The sequence below is a fragment of the Nanorana parkeri genome, unplaced genomic scaffold, assembly GCF_000935625.1.
Source record: "Nanorana parkeri isolate BGI_ZX_2015 unplaced genomic scaffold, ASM93562v1 scaffold1205, whole genome shotgun sequence".
In the NCBI taxonomy this organism is placed as follows: domain Eukaryota; kingdom Metazoa; phylum Chordata; class Amphibia; order Anura; family Dicroglossidae; genus Nanorana; species Nanorana parkeri.
Genome location: NW_017307473.1, coordinates 392303 through 413327, shown reverse-complemented (window position 1 = coordinate 413327; position 21025 = coordinate 392303). Strand labels below are relative to the sequence as shown.

Below are 21025 nucleotides of genomic sequence, written 5' to 3'. Positions count from 1 at the left end.
ATATAGATCTATATAGATATTATATATATACTTAAGAAGAAGTACAGGAGCTTCTTTGGGGAGTATTTGCCACCCGTATCTATTAGGATACAGCCGGATAGCCATCGGAAACGCGCATTTGTCGCACGTTTTTTTTTACAGCGAGTCGCGGTAAAAACGCGCGGGAAATGCGCATATTAGGTACGCCTAGGTGTGAACCCAGCCTAACTGTTAACAGAAATGTATCTTATTTGTGTATCACTCAGCTGCAGATCCTGAAATCATCTCTGAATTGGTGCTGACTCTGTCCTTCCTTCTGTAGCAGGAGTGTGGAATTTCTATCGCCCGATGCCCGTAGTAAAGTAAAAAATAATAAATAATTAAAAATGTAAATAGATAAAAATGTAAAAAATAAAAATGCGATAAAGTAAAACATAAACTAAATGCGCGCAATCTGCCTTAGTGAACTAAATGTGAGATTGTAGTCCATCACGGGAGCAAGCTTGGAGTGATGGGTACTTTACAACACATAGGCACCATGGGGAACAAAACTAGCCACCCTCCAGAAGGAAAGACAATGTTAGCACCAATTCAGAGATGATTTGATAAATAAATAAAATTAAAGTGATGCTTTGACGTACGCCCGGCCCGAACCTGCTATAAGCCAATCCCACGTCACTATACACAAGTCTGAACCGAGCATGAGCGTCACAAGGACGTGGCGATACCACTCTCAACCTCACCCTGCACAGAGACTTCCCAGCTCGCAGGACACAATCTCAGGCCAGAAGACTGAGAGCGATTGTCACCAGGGTTGGTTAACTCAACAGTTAACACTTTACCCACAAATGTTCACTGCCACCATGTGTTTTTCGTAACGGAATACAAACCGTACCCAGCAAATGCCCATGATACCGCTCTCCTCTCAGACAGGGATATGACAGGATTCACTATACAGTAGCGCTCTTCACAGAGGCAAGGATACTTTAAGTTCGTATTTAGAGCGTAGAGATAAGCTTAACGATTTTTAAGATCGTCCTTTAATAAAAGAAACGGTGCAGAAAAATATACAGAAAACTATTTTAATAAAAAGAGACAAACCATATATACAACAGCAAAATAAAAGGAGAATATTCAACAGTCCTGGTTTTAGGACTTCTAGCAGAGTTAAGAGTTCAATAAGCAAAGAAGAAGTCTGCAGGGCTCTTCTTCCAGCAAGCTTTCAGCAGATAATGTCCAGAGATTAAAGGGGAACTGTTCCGCAATGTTAAGACTTCTTAGTTCCTCCTTGATGTTTTCAAAAACGACAAGAGCCATCTCTTGGAGAAGAGGATGATAACCCTTTATTTTTCACTATCCCCACCCAATTCCAAATTATGAAATGTAGCTTGATTTTTTAACTCAGGTTTATAAACTTTGGGTGAAAGTGGGGTCACCTCTACCAGACTGCGTGTTTATATCACCTTGTCCACTGGTAATAGATGAGTGCTTGGTGCCATGCCTTTAACCTCCTTGGCGGTATTCCCGAGTGTAGCTCAGGGTTACTTCTCCATACCCTGAGCTACACTCGGGAATATCCCACAGTATTTACTTACCTTGTCCCTCGAGCCGTGCGGTATCCTCCGGCCGGCGCCGGCATCTGTCTTCCGGGTTCCGTCCCTTGCGAGCGTACGCGTCGCACAGGGGCGGAACCGGCAGGGAATTCGGAAAAAATAAAATAACGAAAAAAATTGCGCCGGAAAATTAACGAAAATCAAAAGAATCATACCGCCAGGGAGGTTAATTAGGGACAGCTATAAAAGGCTTAGGAGTTTTGGGACTCACTTCTGCTAGGGGGCAATAAAAGATCACAGCCAGATAGGAGATCTCTGTTCTGTGGAATGTCTGGCAAAAGACTAAATGAAGGCCTGCATTTGTTCTGACTGGGGAACAAAAGAATTCTACACATATGTGATACAATTATATAGCCCTATCTGTCCTCTAAAAAACAATATATAATATGTGTGGGTACATTTAGTAAGAAAGTATATTACTGCTGTGGAAGAATCACACACAAAAATATAAAAAATGTGTCAGTCATTTATGAACAGAACCTGAAAACTAGCTCAGTCATGAAGAGGTTAATATTTAGACTCAGACCCCCATTATCGTCACAATGCTAAAATCAGGAGTTAAATCTTACAAATGCATTCAAGTACTTTAACAAAAATGTAGCTTATTTGTGTATCACTCGGCTGTAGATCCTCAAACCAACTCTGAATTGGTGGTGACACTGTCCTTCCTTCTGGAGGGTGGCTCCTTTTTGTTCCCCATGGTCCCTGTGTATTGTAAAGTAGCCACCGCTCTGAACTCACTGCCGTGATGCACTACAATCTCATGTTTAGTTTACTAATTTTGTATTGAGATTGTAGTCCAACATGGGAGTTAGCTTGGAGTGGTAATGGACTACAATCTCAATACAAATTAGTAAACTAAACATGAGATCACGGGAGCGAGCTTGCAGCAGTGGCTACTTTACAACACACAGGGACCTTGGGGAACAAAAGGTCAGTGTCGACACCAATTCAGAGATGATTTGAGGATCTACAGCTGAGTAATACACAAATAAGCTACATTTTTGTTAATCTCAATACTCACAAGAGAAGCAAACATACAGTGAGTAAAAGCAAGCAACCCAGCACTGGCAACACACAGGTGCCATGAGGAACAAGAGTAGCCGACCCTCCAGAAGGAAAGACAGTCAGGGCCGGTGCAAGGATTTTTGCCTACACAGGCGAATGTGCTGCTATAAGCTACGAGCGTAGAGCCGCTCCACAGCCCAGATGGATCCCGACAATACCGTTGAGCTCCACCCCGCTGGCTAATTGACAGCTGGCTCTGCCTATCTAGAGGCAGAACCAGCTGACCCCTTTAGGGTACTTTAATGCATTTGTGAGATTTAACTCCTGACTTTAGTGCCACTTTAATAAGAAGAATCAGCTAATATAAGTGTGGAAATCCTCTGCTCTTAAAATAAAAAAAGGGTTTTATTCTGATAATGAGAGCATCCTGCTGCCTGTTCTCCTTCCACTGCAGACAGTCAGAATACAGTTACCTCTGTGAAAGATCTGCTGCACCAGGAGGCACCATGTGTACATCATGTCATCACCAGGGAGCACAGATGAAGTTTTCATAGACAAGAAAGCTACATCCACAGCCCTGGGATGCCATATTTTAGAAAACACCAGCACTTCTTACCTTCACAAAACCTCTGTGTGTACCTCCCACTTCATTATGACGCCTAAGGTAAATGCCTAATCTGTACTAATGGAAGCGCCTGCCCAGATATAGAAAGAGGAGAGGAGGGAGGAGGAGTGGAGGATGTTTGCAAAGCAGACTCAAACGTGGTCATGTTGTCAAATCTGTGTTTTGTGCTTGTCAATCTGCTCAGATCGCAGAGACGTGTCTGGCTTCTCCAGCATCTAGTGCGCAGACGCTAAGCACCCAGCGCTCGGTGACATGCTCTTGGATGTAGGAAGGGGATTACCTTTTCATTCTATTTCCCAGCTTTTTTTGCACCTAGTCTTTATTTTTGTCATTGTCGCCTAGTTCTTCCTTTTCTCTCCTGCATTCTCCGTTCATTGCTAGTCACCGCAGCAGCACCAATCATTTGCGTTCTGTTTCTGCCATCCTATACATTGCAATCATCTCTGATCATTTATCCATGCAGCTTGATATGCCCATGGATTGATTTGTATTTTGAGCTCCTGTACAAGGTGAGGGTTGCCTTTATTTTTGCCCAGTTGACGTACGTGCTGGTGAGTCCCCCTGCCTAGCTAGGTGCAGTGGATTAGGGCATGCACACAAGTACGTTGGTACAGTCTAATCTAGCTTCATCCCGGCACTATCGCTGTCAGCCCCTGCTGATGAGCTCTCATTTGATCACTTGTCAGCTCGGATGAACAGGAGGAAAGGACTTCGCGATTTCTTCTCGAGTTTATGAATGGCACTGATATGGAGGAAATACCGTTTCAGAAAGTCAAAACCAGAAGGAAGAAGTGCCACTGCTCCCCCGCCCCCCCTCTGGATTCCATCGCATGCGAAGACGAGTTTGACTGCAAAGAGCTGGAATCACTCTTCCAGAATTACAACCTAAAGCTGGAGCAGACCTCCACCTTGAAGGCTCTGGCTGTTTTAATTATCATGACAGCGACTTTAGCCTTGGTGGAGCTCATGTCCGGACCTCGCTTGACCATCTCTAAAGGGTCACATCCAGTGCACTGTATTATTTTTGTGTCCCTCTTCATTGTCACCAACGTCAAATATCTCCAGGTAACCCAGTTGCAGCAAATTGTCAAGCTCACCTTGCTGTTCAGCTTCACTTTTTCCTTTTTGTGTTGCCCTTTCTCCTTGGGAGCTTATGGCTTGGAGCCCCCCTCTTCATCAGATCAAGGAATGTGGCAACTCATGCTGGTGACGTTTGTGTCCTATGCTTTGCTGCCTGTTAGGACCCTGCTGGCAATCATTTTTGGTTTCATGGTGTCTGTTTCTCACATCATTGTTACAGCCACATCTGTCAGCGTTAAAAGACACAGGCTCTGGAGAATGGTGAGTTCCTCGTTGTTTTTCACTACGACAGTATGTTCTACTTTCTGTGGACTCCTGAACCCCTGAGCTGTTTGCGCCAACTGTAATACTTAACCGTCCGATGCTATAGCCTCGGTCATAACTGTCCTCACCGATTAGGACGATGGGCAGTTAGTGCTGGGCTTGCTGCCGACTGAGGATTTCCTACTTTATCTCATAGCTGGTTGGGCACCTGCAAGACATAAGAATGTTTTCTCCATAGTATGTTATAGTGATTTACAAGATCTCTATTAGTTGATCTTTATCATCAATTCATATGACCTTTTTAATTTCCAATGGATCCAATTATCAATAAAACCTGCAAGGTGTTGAAGATGATTTGTTAATACGTGGCACAAGCGGATGGTGCTATATAAATCCTGTATAATAATAATCATTAACAGGGTCTGTAGCACTTGGTTTGATCTCAGGAAAGCTGTAAGATGTGTAAGTGAAACCAAATAAGAGCTAGGTGACAGACATCCATTTGTTAAATTACTATCCGTTCACAAAGGCGAGTTATGTACAGCGAAACATTAGGGCTCATGCACATGGGCACCCTCACCTATACAATGTAAATTTGGCCTTATTTAACCCACCAGGGAGACACAGCTGTCTTCCATATAATTAAATGGCTCTACACGGCTATAGCCATGTACATGTTGGTACTTCTGTGCACCCGTACCAACGTACAACCCAGGACACAGAGAGTCTGCTACCAGAGTTGTGTGCAGGTGTACTGGCATAAACCCACCTACAGCCGTATACAGCCATTGACTTATATGGAAGGCTGTACACAGCACCTGTGGCTCCCTGGCAGGAAAATATGGTTGATTTACGGGCCTATTCACTAATAAAGCAGTGATTGACGTTTAGTTACGCAGAACTAACACTAGTCACTAATAGGGCACATAGAATACAATTTGATCGGTGTGCCCCATTCACACCACTGCTCAGGTGTGATGTGAGGTAAAGTGGGCAGAGGTAAAATGCGGATATGCCGCATTTTTCTGCAGAGCACTGGAGCAAACCGAAGTAAAGCGCTGGCGTGTGGGCCGGTACACTATATACACTCCAAAATAAAATAAAGAAACCATTAACCAGTGCCCTGCACCAAGGCTCACACGCAGCAGACACTATCCGTGACGTTACACTGTCCAGTTAGTGAGAACGAGCCCTAAGTTGTATGGGCACAGGCGCCCATGTGCATGAGCCCTTAATCACTCCTAATGCTGAGCTGTTTGTTTTGGCCTGAATTCTGATTCATTTTTGAAACGTGTAGACAGAGTTTAAAAAAGCTGGTAATCATGCTAAAATGGGCCCTACACATTTCAATCTGATTGTACCCTCTCTACTTAATTTCCTTCAGATTTAGCAAAGCTAGGTAACGCGACGGTTTGCCTTACAAATTCATTATTTTGTGTCTAAACAGGCAGACTTGTGAACTGCACAGTTGTGGGCACCTAAATGAGATTGTACAATGCGATGTTAAGGTGCGTGGTCAGTTTAAATGATTGAGGTATTCAAATGATCATTTGCTTGCCAATTTAACAGAACAGCTTACATGAAATATAATCAACCTCCGTATCTCAGTCTCTCTGGTGTGAAGCTCAGCGTAGCTGCACTTATCACTGCTCTAATCTTCTAGGCCCTAGGTGTTAAATTGACATTGCGTGTTTAGGATTTATCTTCATAATTGCTAAGCAGTGTTGGCATTTCTTGAATATGAAGTTGAACTGACATCTGTTAAATATATAAGGAACATAGGTATGTTCCATGAAAACTATTCTTGCATTCTATGATGTATTTCTATACTGACAGCAGAGGTAGAACAGTCACAAAATGGGAATTGTTTTTGTTTGGAACTGAAAGTTGGTTATTAGTGTCTGGACTGTCGCATTGTTATGGAAATAAGATGCTTCTGTGACTTCTAAAATCAATACATTCTTCAGGAAACATATTATTTCATAATTGTGCATAAACATGCATAATTACTATTTTGCATTATCTACATTAACCTAAATTCATATTTTCCTAACTTAAAGCCTATCTCCGGGGGGAAAAAAAACAGCTAGCAGTGCACTGCAAGGGTTACTTGCTCGTTTAGATCAAGGGTACCTGGGTAAAGCAGTTTTACTTAACTGATCCCTGCTCACGTGGCAGTCGACACTCTTCTTATCTCCCCTACGCTACAGCTTGTGCACTGTCCCTTGGATGTGGACTCTGCATTGTACCCCATGATGCACATTGGGGGGTCTTGGAAAACTGCTTTATCCGGGTAATCTAGACATAAACGAGAGTTTAATCCTTGCAGTCCGGATGCAGTCCCACTGCAAGGGTAGTTTTGCAAAATGATTTTTAAAAAACCCTCTTTTGCAAGGTTTCAGTATGTATGCATGAACAGTATGTTTCTTTAAATTAGCCTTAATTATTATCAGTAAGTTACATGATGCTGCTGACGTTTTATGGTGTTAGTTTTGGATGCGGGCCAACGGCACTATACCGACACTTTTGAATTGGCTTATCTTCCTAGCGTTGTTGGAACCCCGAAGCTGCACCCTTCATTATATAAACGAAGCTCTGTAAACCCTTGAATGCTTCCTCCATCAGGCATGTGCTGAAAATGTTAGACCGGTCTTTTCAGCCTCCCCCCCCCAAGGGTCCTGTGAGTAATCACATCCTATACACTACATAGTACTTATAAGTAAATCTATATTTTTTGTCCCTATATGAAAACAAGCACCTAACCCTCGCAGTCCATGGGTAGCCCCACTGCAAGGGTTAACAATATTTATGCCCAGAGTTCTTCTTTAACTTGCGTATATTGAATGGACTTGGTCCTCACTTTGATGTAAATGGTTATTTACTTATCAGCTGTCTCCACTGTACTTGCTTAAGCATCCACTTTTCTAATATTACAAACAACTGCAATGTTAAATTTAAAGTTCTACCTGTATTCACAAAATGTGCTTCTTAAAATTGATTTCATTATGAATAGAAATGGTCAGGATCTTCTGCTATAAAGAAGGACACAAGTGAAAATATTTTGATAAGTACTTTGATCTTGCACTACAATGCCCTATCCGTTTTAAAGGAAGGCCAGATAAATATTTGCGTATGATGCAATTTTCTTGATTGAAAATCACAATGGGGGGAATTTATCGAAAACTGGAGCAGACCAAATCTGGAGCAGATTTGCATTGCAACCAATCAGCTTCTATTTCACTGGTTGGCTTGGGCAACTGCTCCAGATTCTGGCTGCTCCAGTTTTGATAAATTCCCCCCAATGTGTATTTTCTAGGCTGTGCAACTCGAAGCTGACAGGATCTCAGCAAAGCCTTTTGTGCAACTCTCTAATACATACCCTAATATCTTGTACATGAGTGCATAAAATGGGAATGAGTCACACCAAAAAAATACTACAAGCAGTACTTTCCAGAATGGATTACTCTCCCCTATGCTTGCTTAAACGTAGATGAGCAAGTCACAGATGAGCAAGAAAGCAATGGTGGCCTAATTTTGACTCAACCTTGTTAGGAAAATCACTGCATGTACAGAGCTGTATTTTTAAAGTAGGCTGGGCCTAATTACTCCTCACTGTATCAGGTGAATTAAGTTATAGTATATGTGAACCCAGATAGCAAGCAATTGAGCTGCAAGTTTAAAAATGACTTGCTAAACTATTGCAGACTTGCCAAGCTTCACAATTTTGTTGCACAATTACAGCAAGTCTGCATTGCAAGTCTCCAGATCGATGTGCTTTCCAAAAGTACTGTACATTTGCAGAGCTCTTGCTAAGACCTACAGGGCTCTTGCTGTAGACTTTCCAAGCAAATTTGCTACAAATTCAAAAAGTGTCAACTAGAACTTGTGCTGCAAGTGTTCTGCAAGTCTACAACTTGCCAGGAATGCGTGCAACAAATTAACAAGAATTACAATATAACCCTGCCACAAGTTCGTGCCGAATTATCCTTAAAGCAATACTAAAGCCTAAAGAATTGGAACAAAAACAGAGTTATTTGCAATAGTGACCAATCAGGTTTTATATTCTAGGAAAATGATGGCTGAGTCTGATTGGCTAGTAGCTTTTGTCATATTTTGCTACCTTTTTGTTTTTTTAATTTTTATAACCAGCCCCCTAAATACAACCTCAACAGAGGAACTGAACTCTGAAAGCTCTGCTCAAAAAAGAGCAGGCAGAGGGCTAGTCACCAATTATGCCTGTAGTCTCCCTGCAGTTGATCTTTCCCCATTACATACTTATTATACCTTGGTCTGCACTTTGTCTCTGCATAGAGGCAGCCAACTTGGTAGGGGCTGGGCTTTTCTATTTCATGACAGACAAAAAGTTTTCTTTAGCTCTTGGCGCTAATGGCTCTTGGTTGCACACTCAAAGTTTTCAACAGTTTATCACAGTTTTTCACACAGACTTGAGGGGCTGCTCAACCAAGGCTCTGGGGCTTCCACCACGAACATAGAAAACAAAAGGGAACAGAGCGCCACATCCGTGTGTAAAATTGTTTATTACAATAAATAAAACAAGGGATAAAGGTACTCACAAACAAACGTTTTCATCAGGCTTTAACAACAAACGAGAGGCCACACTGTCTGTTAACCCAACATGGTATCCCCCCGACTATGTAACACGGTAGCCTCCGGTCACATCACCGTCCACCGACCTCAGTCAGCCAAGATTGACGAGATTGCAAGCCCCCTTCATCAAAATCATCTTGATTCTGATCGTTTGTTGTTAAAGCCTGATGAAAACGTTTGGTTGTGAGTACCTTTTATCCCTTGTTTTATTTATTGTAATAAACTATTTTACACACAGAGGTGGCGCTCTGTTCCCTTTTGTTTGCTATTTCATGGCAGAGCTTCCAGCAAAGAGAACAGAGAGCAGCTCAGTAATCAAATTACCTAATCTCACTCCCAACTTCCTGAGACTTGTGGTCAGAGGGAGCCGTGCCATAGAACTCACACTGCAGATACACAGCTTTGAGGCTGTAGGTACAGGGGTGCCTAGGAACACTTACATACCAAAAAGTACGTTGCTATTTCAAGAGGAATTCCAGACAAAAGGTACATTTTCAGGGTGCTGCTTTGGCAAATTATTTCTTTTTTTAGATGTTACGTATAACATAGCAAATCTTCACTTTTTGAACTCAGGTCCACTTTGAAGAACCTAATCACAGGGATATTGATTTTTTTAATGCAAAACTGATGCAAAGAAAGCAAATACATTAGATATATGCAGATTACACACAAGTGTGTTGAATCGGCTACTGATATAACACATTTGTTAAGTGTGATGCTATGATACTTCTGTTTTCTCACTCATTTCTACATGTTAACCTTTCCTGATTTGGAAACCTGACACTATGAAATCTAGATAATAATATTTCATTCATTCAATCTAGATGAAGAAAAGTGGAGCAAAACATGTTTCTGCTAGTTAAGTCAATCTTTTGTGTTGAAAAAGTTTTAATTCTCAAATTAATAGTTGATTTACGTATACATTGTTGTAGATTTAACTTAATACATATTTTGTCTTTCTGGCTTCTTATGGTTTGTAACATAGAAATTAGAAAAAATGCTTTAATGTTCATGAAGTATACAGCTCATAGTTCTGTTCTATTAAAGGAGAACTATGGGGTTAAGGCTTTTCCCCATAGTTCTCCTTAGGGTAACTGGAGGACACAAACTAGCGTCCTCCCGTCACCCTAAGCTCAGTATATCGCAAGCAACTACAAGGTTTAGGAGTGTGTCTATGGGAATGTTTGACCATTCTTCCAGAAGCGCATTTGTGAGGTCAAGTACTGATGTTGGACGAGAAGGCCTGACTTGCAGTATTCGCTCTAATTCATCCCAAAGGTGCTCTATCGGGTTGAGGTCAGGACTCTGTGCAGGCCAGTCAAGTTCCTCCACTCCAAATTCGCTCATCCATGTCTTTATGGACAAGTGCTTTGAGCACGTGTGTGCAGTCATGTTGGAACAGGTAGGGGCCATCCCCTAACTGTTCCCACAAAGTTGGGAGCATGAAATTGTCCCAAATGTCTTTGTATGCTGATGCCTTAAGAGTTCCCTTCACTGGAACTACGGGGTAAGCCCAACCCCTGAAAAACACCCCCACACCATAATCCCCCCCTCCACCAAACTTTACACTTGGCACAATGCAGTCAGGCAAGTACCGTTCCCCTGGCAAAAGCCAAACCCAGACACGTTCATCAGATTGCCAGACAGAGAACCGTGATTTGTCACTCCAGAGAGCACGTCTCCATTTCTCTAGAGTCCAGTGACGGCGTGCTTTACACCACTGCATCCAACGCTTTGCATTGCACTTGGTGATGTAAGGCTTGGATGCAGCTGCTCGGGCATGGAAACCCATTTCATGAACCTCTCTACGCACTGTTGGTGCGTAGAGAGGTCTGTAGCTATGGACTCTGCAGACAGTTGTCGACTACTGTGCACTGTGCGCTTCAGCATGTGCTGACCCCGCTCTGTCATTTTACGTGGCCTACCACTTGGTGGCCGAGTTGCTGTTCCCAGTTGCTTCCACTTTGTTATAATACCACTAACAGTTGGGCCCCACCTGTGAGTCAGGAGAGCTCCACCCTGGAGTCAGTGTGGAGGCCAGTGCAGCAGGGAGCTGCGGGTTTGTGAACCATATTGAGAGGATTGGCATGTTATTGCCGTTGTCTGGAGGAACCAGACAGTGGCCCTAAAGATTGAGGCCGGAGCAGCAGTGCTGCAAGAGAGACAGATGTCGGTGAGCCCTTATCTGTTATATGCTACAGAAAGCTATTTATGTTGGATTTCGTGTTATCTACCGTTTTGAAAGCAAATAAACTGCATCTTACTTGCACCTCCGTTCTACAGTGCAGTGTCCTTGTTACTATATATATATATATATATAGTAACATATATAGTAACAAGGACACTTCACTGTGAGAAGAATGGGGATGAAAAGAAATATAAGATATGCAAAGAATAAAAAGCCTGCAATGATATGTTTGTAAATTGCCTTTACTAAACATTTGTAAAAGGTGCCTTTGTTGGAATTTTAAAGATAAGGATAAAGTTCCTCTTTAACATATGCAAAATATGGCAGACCCACCTGAAGGAACTTCACGCTTACCTCCGAGGAAGCAAAAATAACTTCTCTTGCAGTAGGGCTACCCCAGCCCTGCAAAGGTTTATTGCTTTTTTATGCCTGGGGGCTAGTGTAAAGCATTTTTACCTAACTGATGCCTGCTCCTGCAGGCTCCAAGATTGGCACCTACAGCTTTTTTCCCCCCTGCGCTCCAGTGTTTGGAGGCTGGTTGACGTCATCAAGTCTAATGCAGTATCCATAGCCACACGATTTATGCGAGGACATCAAGGGAGAGTCCACAAATGAGCAGAAGGGAGAGAGATGATCATAGACCGCCAGGGAAGCGCAGGATCAGGTAAGTAAAATTACCATTGCAGTGTGGGAGTAGCCTCATTGCAAGGGGAGGTTTTTGGTTTACCTGGAGATAGGCTTTAAAAGAAACATTGTTCATAGTGACTACTACTCTAAAATATGGAAACATAGAATCAGGTAGGGCCAACGGCTCAAGACTGAAATTGAACTTTGAAAGTTTGGGGACATTTACCTGCTTATACATTAGGGATAACTACTAAAGGGGTGTATGCATATTCGCTTCAATTATCTAATCATGTGAATAGCTTCTGCAGATGATTGGGTATACAGAGTGAATACAAATTTGCCTTTTACATGATCAGATAATGAAAGTGATTATTCACACAGGTTCTTGAGTAAATATTCTCAACTCCTTTAGTAAAGCAGCCCAATGATCAACTAATGATCAGTAGTACCAGTAGAGTTCTCACCTCTTTAGGGCTGCAACTAACATTTATTTTCATAATCGATTAGTTGGCTGATTATTTTTTTGATTAATCAGATGAAAATAAATACCATCCTTAATTTAAAATAAAATACTCAAATGCAGTGTTACAAACTTAAAGGAGAGCTATGGGGTTAAGGCTTTTCCCCATAGTTCTCCTTAGGGTAACGGGAGGACACAAACTAGCGTACACAAACTGTAGCTCGCGGTATACTGAGACGCTGAAGCGGATCCCGACAATTATGTCTGGATCTGCCCAGCTGTGTGACTGACAGCTGGCTCTGCCTATCTAGAGGCAGACCCAGCTGTACCCACCCCCTCCCCATCCGTTCCGCCAGACAGCGCTGGCGGATCGGAGGGGGGAATCCAGCCCCTCCCCTGTCACGGCAGAGAGCCGTGACAGGATCGAGAGGTGAGCGAACGCCGGTATGCTCACCTCCCGATCTACTAAGCCGACCTGTGACAGTCTCATTGTCACAGGTCGGCTAGAACTATGAGGTGAGTGAAAAGCACTCATGAAAATGCCTCATAGTTCTCCTTTAAAGTTTACTTCAGAATAAAACTGCATCCACAATATTTTGCAAGCGCACTGCACTGGAACGCACGGCATTGTGGTACCGTGCGTTCCAGTGCGGGCGACCACTCTGTGGGTGGGAGGTGCGTTTGGAATGCCAATGAAATGAATGGCACTGCAACGCTCCTCCCACAGCAGAATTTGTCGGGCCGAAACCAAAAATGACATTTCCCCCACCTTTTATACATTTTCTTTATTAACTGTATTGTAAGCACGTGGCGCTTTAATAGCTTCAGCCAGGGAATGACAGCTGCCAGTGACAAGATTCTGCAGACGCCAGCTGAATGTAAATACAGCAGGTAGTGGGCTGGCGCAATAGCCAGCCTGCTATTGGCCATTTCAAATTGCAATAGCCAATAGCAGGCTGGATATTGCACCCACCCACTGCTTGTTGTGCCCTCCTCCCAGCGTGGGGGAGAGAGCTAGGGGATCCAACCAACTAATCGATAATGAGAATAGTTGTCAACTATTCTCATTATCCAATATTGCCGATTAATCACCTCTTGTGTATGTCTGTGAAGGTTTCCATTTATCCAGGTAGTGGTATAGCTAGTAGTAGGTAGTCAGATTTGAATGGATTTGTTTAGTAATTTTGAAGACATCCAATGACTCATCCAAATAGCTTCCTATTCCTAAGTCAAAAGCTTGTACATACAAAAGATCCAGTGGCAGTTTCCATTGAACACATGTTTCATAGTTTATGGCACACGGTAATTGAATTGTGTTTTCACAGCATTGCCCACTTCCAATTATGTTCTTGGATAACCAACATCTGCCTTGACATAAAAATGTATGTATTTGTATTTGATTTATTCCAATGAAGACATATCTCTACATGCTTGCAGTGGGCACTTTGATGCACCTTTTGAGGTAATTAATCATATGCTCTGCTTGCATTGGACACCTTAGAGTGAACAATAGAGGACCTAAGTAGCAAGTTGGGCTAGTTTTGCCCACTGATTCAGTATGCAGGCCAGGAAATCTATTAGATGATTGTATTGGTTATCTATATGGAGTGGCATGTGGTTGATGGAAAAAAAACATTTTTTATCAATAAAACTGCACTGTGTGGTGCTCCTGCTAATTTGTTCAGTCTTTAAGGTGGTGGAACAATAATGCAGTGAGGAGCATTTTTAGAAGAAGAATTTTCTAGTTGGCAAAAGGTTTGACAAACTGGCTACAGAGGATATGTTTATGGTATGTTATTTGACCAGTCCTTTCTTGGCTTATTAAAAATAAAATGTTCGTTTTGTATTAAGAGACTACAGTCATGGGTACCCAGTAATCCTTCCTCTGATCTCTTTAATATTGATGATAAAGCTGTTAGTTTGGAAACATGCAATCAGACAGTTTTCCACACTTGCCAATCTGAGATTGATGTCTAATTTATACACCAACCGGATTCTAGGCTCTCATCATCATCACCATCATGGTCACTGCTGGATTATCTGTAAAGAATTAATTTTCATCTTCACGCTGCAGCATCAGTAACATCTCATTCTCCCCCTTGACATTTATGCAATTTCGTTGACATTCTTTAGCTTTCTGCCCTTCCTTTTGCTTCCATATAGATTCCTAACAGTGATACAGCAGTGACACCCCGGGCTATTCACAAAAGGGTGAAGAGTTTGGAGAAGTCAGGAGAAGTGAACAATCTAGAACAGCATAGCTGAACTGGAAAGTGAGCTGAATTGGAGAATTTGTTCACTTCACTTCTCCTGTCTTCTCCAAACTCTTCACCCTTTTGTGAATAACCCTGACAGATTCTTAACATTGATTCTCTTGCCTGGCTGAACTAAAGTAGAAGTCTAGTCAAAATATTTTTTTTTCCAGTTTTTGGACATGGGCTAGGTTTCATTTACATTGGCAATGACATACATGTGATTATTTGCATTCATAGAACATTTCTTAAACAGGAAGTCTCAACTTGTATTTTTTTTTCACAGTTCAGTCACCTAACTCTCACATTATGTGTTATCCCAAATGAGCAGAAGGGAGAGAGGGGCTCCCCTGTTGCCCTCTGGATCTCAGCTTCTACTGCGCACAAATGCATAGGATAAAAACTAGCATGTACTTTGGGTGTTAGGTGACTAAAAAAAATTATGCAATTTGAGACTTCTTCTTTAATGCATATAAATGCATGCATTGATTTTAAATGGTATAATGCACACTGTGCGTTTACTCACATTTAAGTGAATTCAGTTTAAGTGCATTTAGAAAACATAGAAAAGTGTGCATCCAGGGGCAGATTACATACATGTAAATAAAAAGGAGTTTGAAGTTAAAATTCTGTATGGTACACTATACTTCCCAAATCAATTTCTCCTGTGTTGAAATAACAGACACAGGAAGCCTGTGTGAATGGGTCTTTAGAACTCCTGACATATTTTATTGTTGTCTGTGTACCCATTTAAGAGATTTTTCCCTCATTTGCTACCTTAGGTAAAACCAGTCATCAGTACAGGAAGTGGAGAAAAATCTTTAAAATGTGGACATTGTTTATAAATATGGAAATTGTTCATGCTTCAGTTTTTCTTTGCAGTTGTTCTGACGAATGATTTAGAGACCTGCTTGTAGTGCCAAAGTACATAGGTTGAATAAACATAAGACCATTCAGTTCAACGTGTGTGTGTCTATATATACTTGGCTCTAGTAGTTCCCATATCCTTGTATATTTAATGAACTAAGAAACTCACCTAAACATTTCTTGAATTTATCGATGCTATCAGCAGATACTACTTACTGGAAGAAAATTCCAAATTTCTACTACTCTCACAGTAAAAATCCCTTCCACAGTCTAAGATTAAACTGCCTCTCTTCTAATCTCATGTTGTGTCCTCGTGTCATCAATAGAGTTCTCAGTGTAAATGTCTTATATTGTGGTCCCCATTAATGATTTTGAAAATTGCAACTATGTCCTCTCTTAAGCTCCCCTTTTCAAAGGAGAACAGGTTTAATTGTTGGAGCTATCCTAATAACTCAGACCTACTGTCCCCTTTATGAATTTTGTAGTCCTCCTCTGAACTCTCTCGAGTTCGCGGACGTCTTTCTTGAGGGTTGGTGACCAAAACTGAACCACGTCCTCAAGGGGAGGCTGAACCAGTGATTTATAAAGTGGTACAATTATGTTTTTATCCTTTTGCTAAATCCCTCTTTTAATGCAGGATAGTATCTTGCTTGCTTTGCTGGCCGCTGCTTGGCATTGCATGCTACTGCTGAATCTGTTATCTATGAGGACCCCCAGGTAAATGTCATCAGTAGTTGTCATCTTTTCCTAATGAACTGCTTAAAGAAGAACATTTCCCCTAGTTTGCTGTAGGGCCACATACATTGTTGTATTTTTAGAGTGAAACATCACATATTTACTTTAAAAATGGAAGGCTTGTTTTTACAATGTAAACACAATGTAACGGTAATATACTTGGTCTTGTTTTTAACAGTTTTGCACAGTCAGTGAAAGCATGGGGTAAGCCAATGGGTGATTTGTTGCTGTATGGATGACCACAGCTTGCTTAATATATGGCTTTTCTATATGCATATCTTATGTAATATCCTCCAAAAGAGCATCACTTAACATGCATGATAGATCTGCAGAGAAGCAGAAATGCATGATAGATCAATTGGTTGTGTTTCTGTTGGGCATATGGGAAAAGAGAATGTGAAGCATTATGACAGGTACTGTATCTGCTTTTGTCGCTGAACCTGACCATTCATTGTAGTGCTTATGGTCATTGTCTTGCTGCCTGTTCCTCATCTTCTTAGCATACACCAGGGTAAACAATTCCTAGCCACCATTAAATCCTGGGTCATCTTTATTAGATAAATAATGACAACTACAGTATGTATGCTCATGGCATCAGTTTTCTAAAAAAAACATATCAGGGAATAGAAGGCAAAAAAAAAAGCATTTTGTGACACAGCACAAAATAGACAGGTCACTTTGTGGAACCTTCTTTATCTTGCATTCATCACTTTATCTTCATCAGCACTACAGCAGATGAGGCTTCTTCACTATAGGAGTACTTGGCATCATGGGCAATAGCAATACTGTCCGCAAAATATATTTTCAGAATTTTTGACCTGACTGACAGGTAGAAGGAGAAGGGAGTTAGCTTAATATTTGTTGATCAATGTGCTTTTTTGCAGGATTGTATCAAAGCATTTCACATGCTATTTGAGCATTAGAGTTCCCCAATGTGTGCCTGACAGCCACAGATTAGCCGTCACAGTACATTGCACCCAACAGTAGACATGTCGTCAAAGGAATTTGAGAAAAAGTAGCAGGCAAGAGATGCTCCGGCTGTTGCCTGAACTGTTGTTGTGGAATAAGTAGATCTGAAAGCCTAAAAAAATGCGTGTGTGGCAGGGGGCTTACATACAGATTCATAGTTAGTCAGGTTGTAAAGGAAGGCAAAATTGATCTAATAAGGAATAAATACTTCATGATACCCAAAGGCAATTGGATAACCGTTGGATCAAAATCTAGAATTGTATTTCTTATGACTAGGGATGTCCCGATGCCACTTTTTCAGTTCTCCAGCTGTGGTGGAACTACAAATCCAACAAGGCATTGCAAGATTCTCACAGCCACAGACATGACTCCCGGAGAGAGATGCATCATGGGATTTGTAGTTTCACAACAGCACTCCAAGCGGGGTCATCTGGCAGTCTCCGGCCACCTAAATTAGGACCCCATCTGCAGCTCCGCCCACCGGAGCAGCAGTGACGCGACTCTCGGCGAGGTAAGTATGAAAAAAAACAGCGCACGCTTCGGCGCTTGGCACCGGGGCATTTTGACAGGTACAAGTACTTGTCAAAATGCCATGTATCGTGCCCGATTCTGATGCTAGCATAGGTATCGGGACTCATTAACCATTTATTTTGTGCATTAACAAACATTTTTATGAAATAATCTACTAAGTTGTCTAGACTGCAGCACTTTTTCTGTGCGGAGATTAAACCTTTTTTGGTGTCTTTGGGGCTTAAAGTGTACAGCTTTCCACTGAAATCAAGAGTGAATAAATTTAGTTCAGTTAATCTTTTCTTATAGCTAAGGTCTTCTATGCATCTTATTAACTTAGTTGCCCTTCTCTGAACTCTTTACAGTTTCACGGCATCCGTTTTATATATTGATGCTCAAAACTCTAGGAGCTGCAGATTGGCATTGCATGGTTTTATTAAGTCAATGATCCATCAGGACACTTATCCTTTTTCATCTATGATTAACCCAATTTAACTTCCCCTAAACTGAATAATGCATGCATGTTTTATAGCCCTCAAGTGCATAACTTTCCATGTATCAAAATGAAACCTCATATACCATGTAGTTGCTCAGTCAAGAAATGCAACAAAGTCAGTTTGTAAATTAGATATATTGCAAGGAGTGTATACCAGTAGCCTTGCACCATTTTCAAATACAGTAATGGTATTTACAAATGCTATAATGTATAAAAAGGTTTAACCCTTTTACTGGAACACTTTTAACCTCAGCTAGCATTGTTTTTATTTTCTATTGCTGCGTTGCTAGCGTTTGTAAAAGACCTAGCTAGCGTTTGTAAATTGCGCATTTTTGCGAAACGTTAAAATTAAGTAACACAAAACTGTAAATAAGCAACTTATGTTAAAAATCATTTGTGTGCTGTGTTGGTGTGTGTGTTGCGATAAAATTATAAATTTTATCGCAACACAGCGTATCGCAACGCATGGCAATGTGTCACAACGCTTTACCACACGCTACCATAACTAAATTTGTTTTATTTTAAAAAGAAAAAAATCAATCCTGTTCATTCATAACTGAGGACACATAGTACTCTGTATCCCCAGTTGTTTACAATTACTGGAGTGATCACTGATCTGTGTTTGCTCTGCCGCTGATGACAGCTATTCATTTAATTAATTACAGGAGAGAGTCAGGGGAACCCTTCTGGTATAAGCTCATGGTCGCTACAGCGACCATGAGCTTATACCAGAAGGGTAAAAGCCACCGACGTATTGCATACTGATGTAGCCAGTTGCAAGCGGTTGTGTTCTGTTGTATGCCATATGTCAGTGAAAGGGTTAAAGTAATGATCCCAAAACCTAACCTTTGAAAACACCGCTTAAAGTCTTAGACCAAATCATCTTAGAGTACAAATCATTGATCATGACTCTTTTTCTATAAACTTAAAAAAGTCTTTAACCCACTTTCCATCAGTTTACAGATTAAATTCTCTAAACTGAACTCCAGGATGAAGGTCATTTTTACCCAGTCTTCCCTCTCACCAAGCACAGTCTCTAAATAATTATATTATTCTAAATAATAATAATCATAAATATTATTATAAATCCAAAACCAATCAGCATAAATCTACACTTTTATTTCCTCTGACATCATAACTTCCAGCCAATTTTTTGGCAGGGGCGAGGCACCTGTAAGGAGAAAGATCTGTGGTCAGTGACGGGGGATTTCTCTTTTCCTCTGTCCCCACCCCTGTAACAAAGGTGATAGAGATAGGATTTGAGTTAGAGGTTGTGCACAGTGAGGTAAACATCTGCCAGTGTTTCCCTACTAGAAAAAAACAGCAGTCTAACAAGTGGCCTTTATATTGCAAAAAAAATATGAAGTTATAACTGCTTATGTTAATTTTTTTCATATACAGCATTACTGGAAATATAATCGGCATCTGCCTTCTCACCATACATCTAGTTGTTCTGGTGTACACTATGACTAAGGCCGTGTAAGGCAGAAACGCGTCAGCCGTTACTCTTTATGCAGATGCATTGGAAGAGCATTGTGTGCCAGTTTTGCTGTTTCTAAGATATCTACTCTGGAAGAGAGTTATCTGAGCACTGAATATAGAATACGATTCATGATAGGGGTGAACTGTGTGTTTTGTGTTACTTCGGGTGTAATGGTTAGAGCCCCTATCCAGTACATACAGTGTTGGAAAAGTTGAGCCCTGTAGAAAGGTTCTAAATTTAGTGTAATAAAATAAGGCAGTTTTTTTTTTTCTTTTTAACCAAATTTTATTTTTAATAATCAACATTTCTTGTGTTCTGCCCATGTGGGGTCCTGTCATACCATCTCCATCTCCAGTACTGCATATACTGGCCTCTGTCGGGGGTTAGCAGTAGGTATAACAGGGCCGAGCATGTGCAGAACAAGATAAATGTTTACTGTTAAAAATAAGATGTTAATAAATAATAAAACTGAATTATGAATTAAATTAATTCCTTGAATAAAAAATAAAAGTTATTGGGCAATCTTTAACCCACAACCATAGGCATCAGAGACAGCACCGCTAACCATTGCACCAGAGATGCAAAATAGAAAAGCAAATGCCTATCAAATCTTTAGGGTGGAGAAAGTAATACATGCGTAGGAAAAGAGTTGCAGATGGATGAAGAAAGGGATGAATGGGCAGGGAAAGAAGCCAGCACAGATGTCATTACATGAGCCTGAATTACAGTAGGTCTGTTATGTGACCAGATGCCTGCTCATTGAGAGTGGAGAGTGGTGGCTGTTTGCACAAAGCAAAAATCATTACCCTGCTGCTAGAAAGCAAAGTATGGATATATAAGCAGGTATGACAGTAATATATATTTCACAATATAAAGGCTATATGGATCTAGCTAACTAAATGATGGTGTTTTTCTAACTCATGAATTAACTGGTGAGGTCTATAGGTTCTAACACTAATCTCCTAGGCAGGAAAGCTGACAGCCAACATGGACATTGAGATGGACAATCCCTATCTTCCTCCCCCTGCCCTTTCCTTTCCTGGCCCAATGAGCAGACTATAATTTTTTCTAAAAGGGTAGACCTTAACCTTGTTACCAGAAAATACATTCCTCATGATCAAATAACAAACAGAATTATAGGGCTGTATATATCTATAAAAATGTATCTTTAACTTCATAGCACAATTAAAGTAAATGAACGAGCATTCTTAATTCTTTAGGTAAGTACTGTATATACTTTAAGCCAGGCATCTCAAACTGG

General features: G+C 41.1%; 1 protein-coding gene across 1 annotated transcript in view; it reads left to right on the top strand.

Moving 5' to 3' along the window:
• Nucleotides 1–3931: 3931 nt before the first annotated feature.
• The window catches only part of ADCY1 (adenylate cyclase 1), a 329625-nt gene continuing 312531 nt past the window's right edge, over nt 3932–21025 (top strand). The window contains exon 1 of the mRNA XM_018568544.1: nt 3932–4566. Within this exon, the coding sequence (XP_018424046.1) occupies nt 3958–4566 (609 nt within the window). The 5' untranslated portion in view covers nt 3932–3957. The remainder of the gene's footprint in view (nt 4567–21025) is intronic.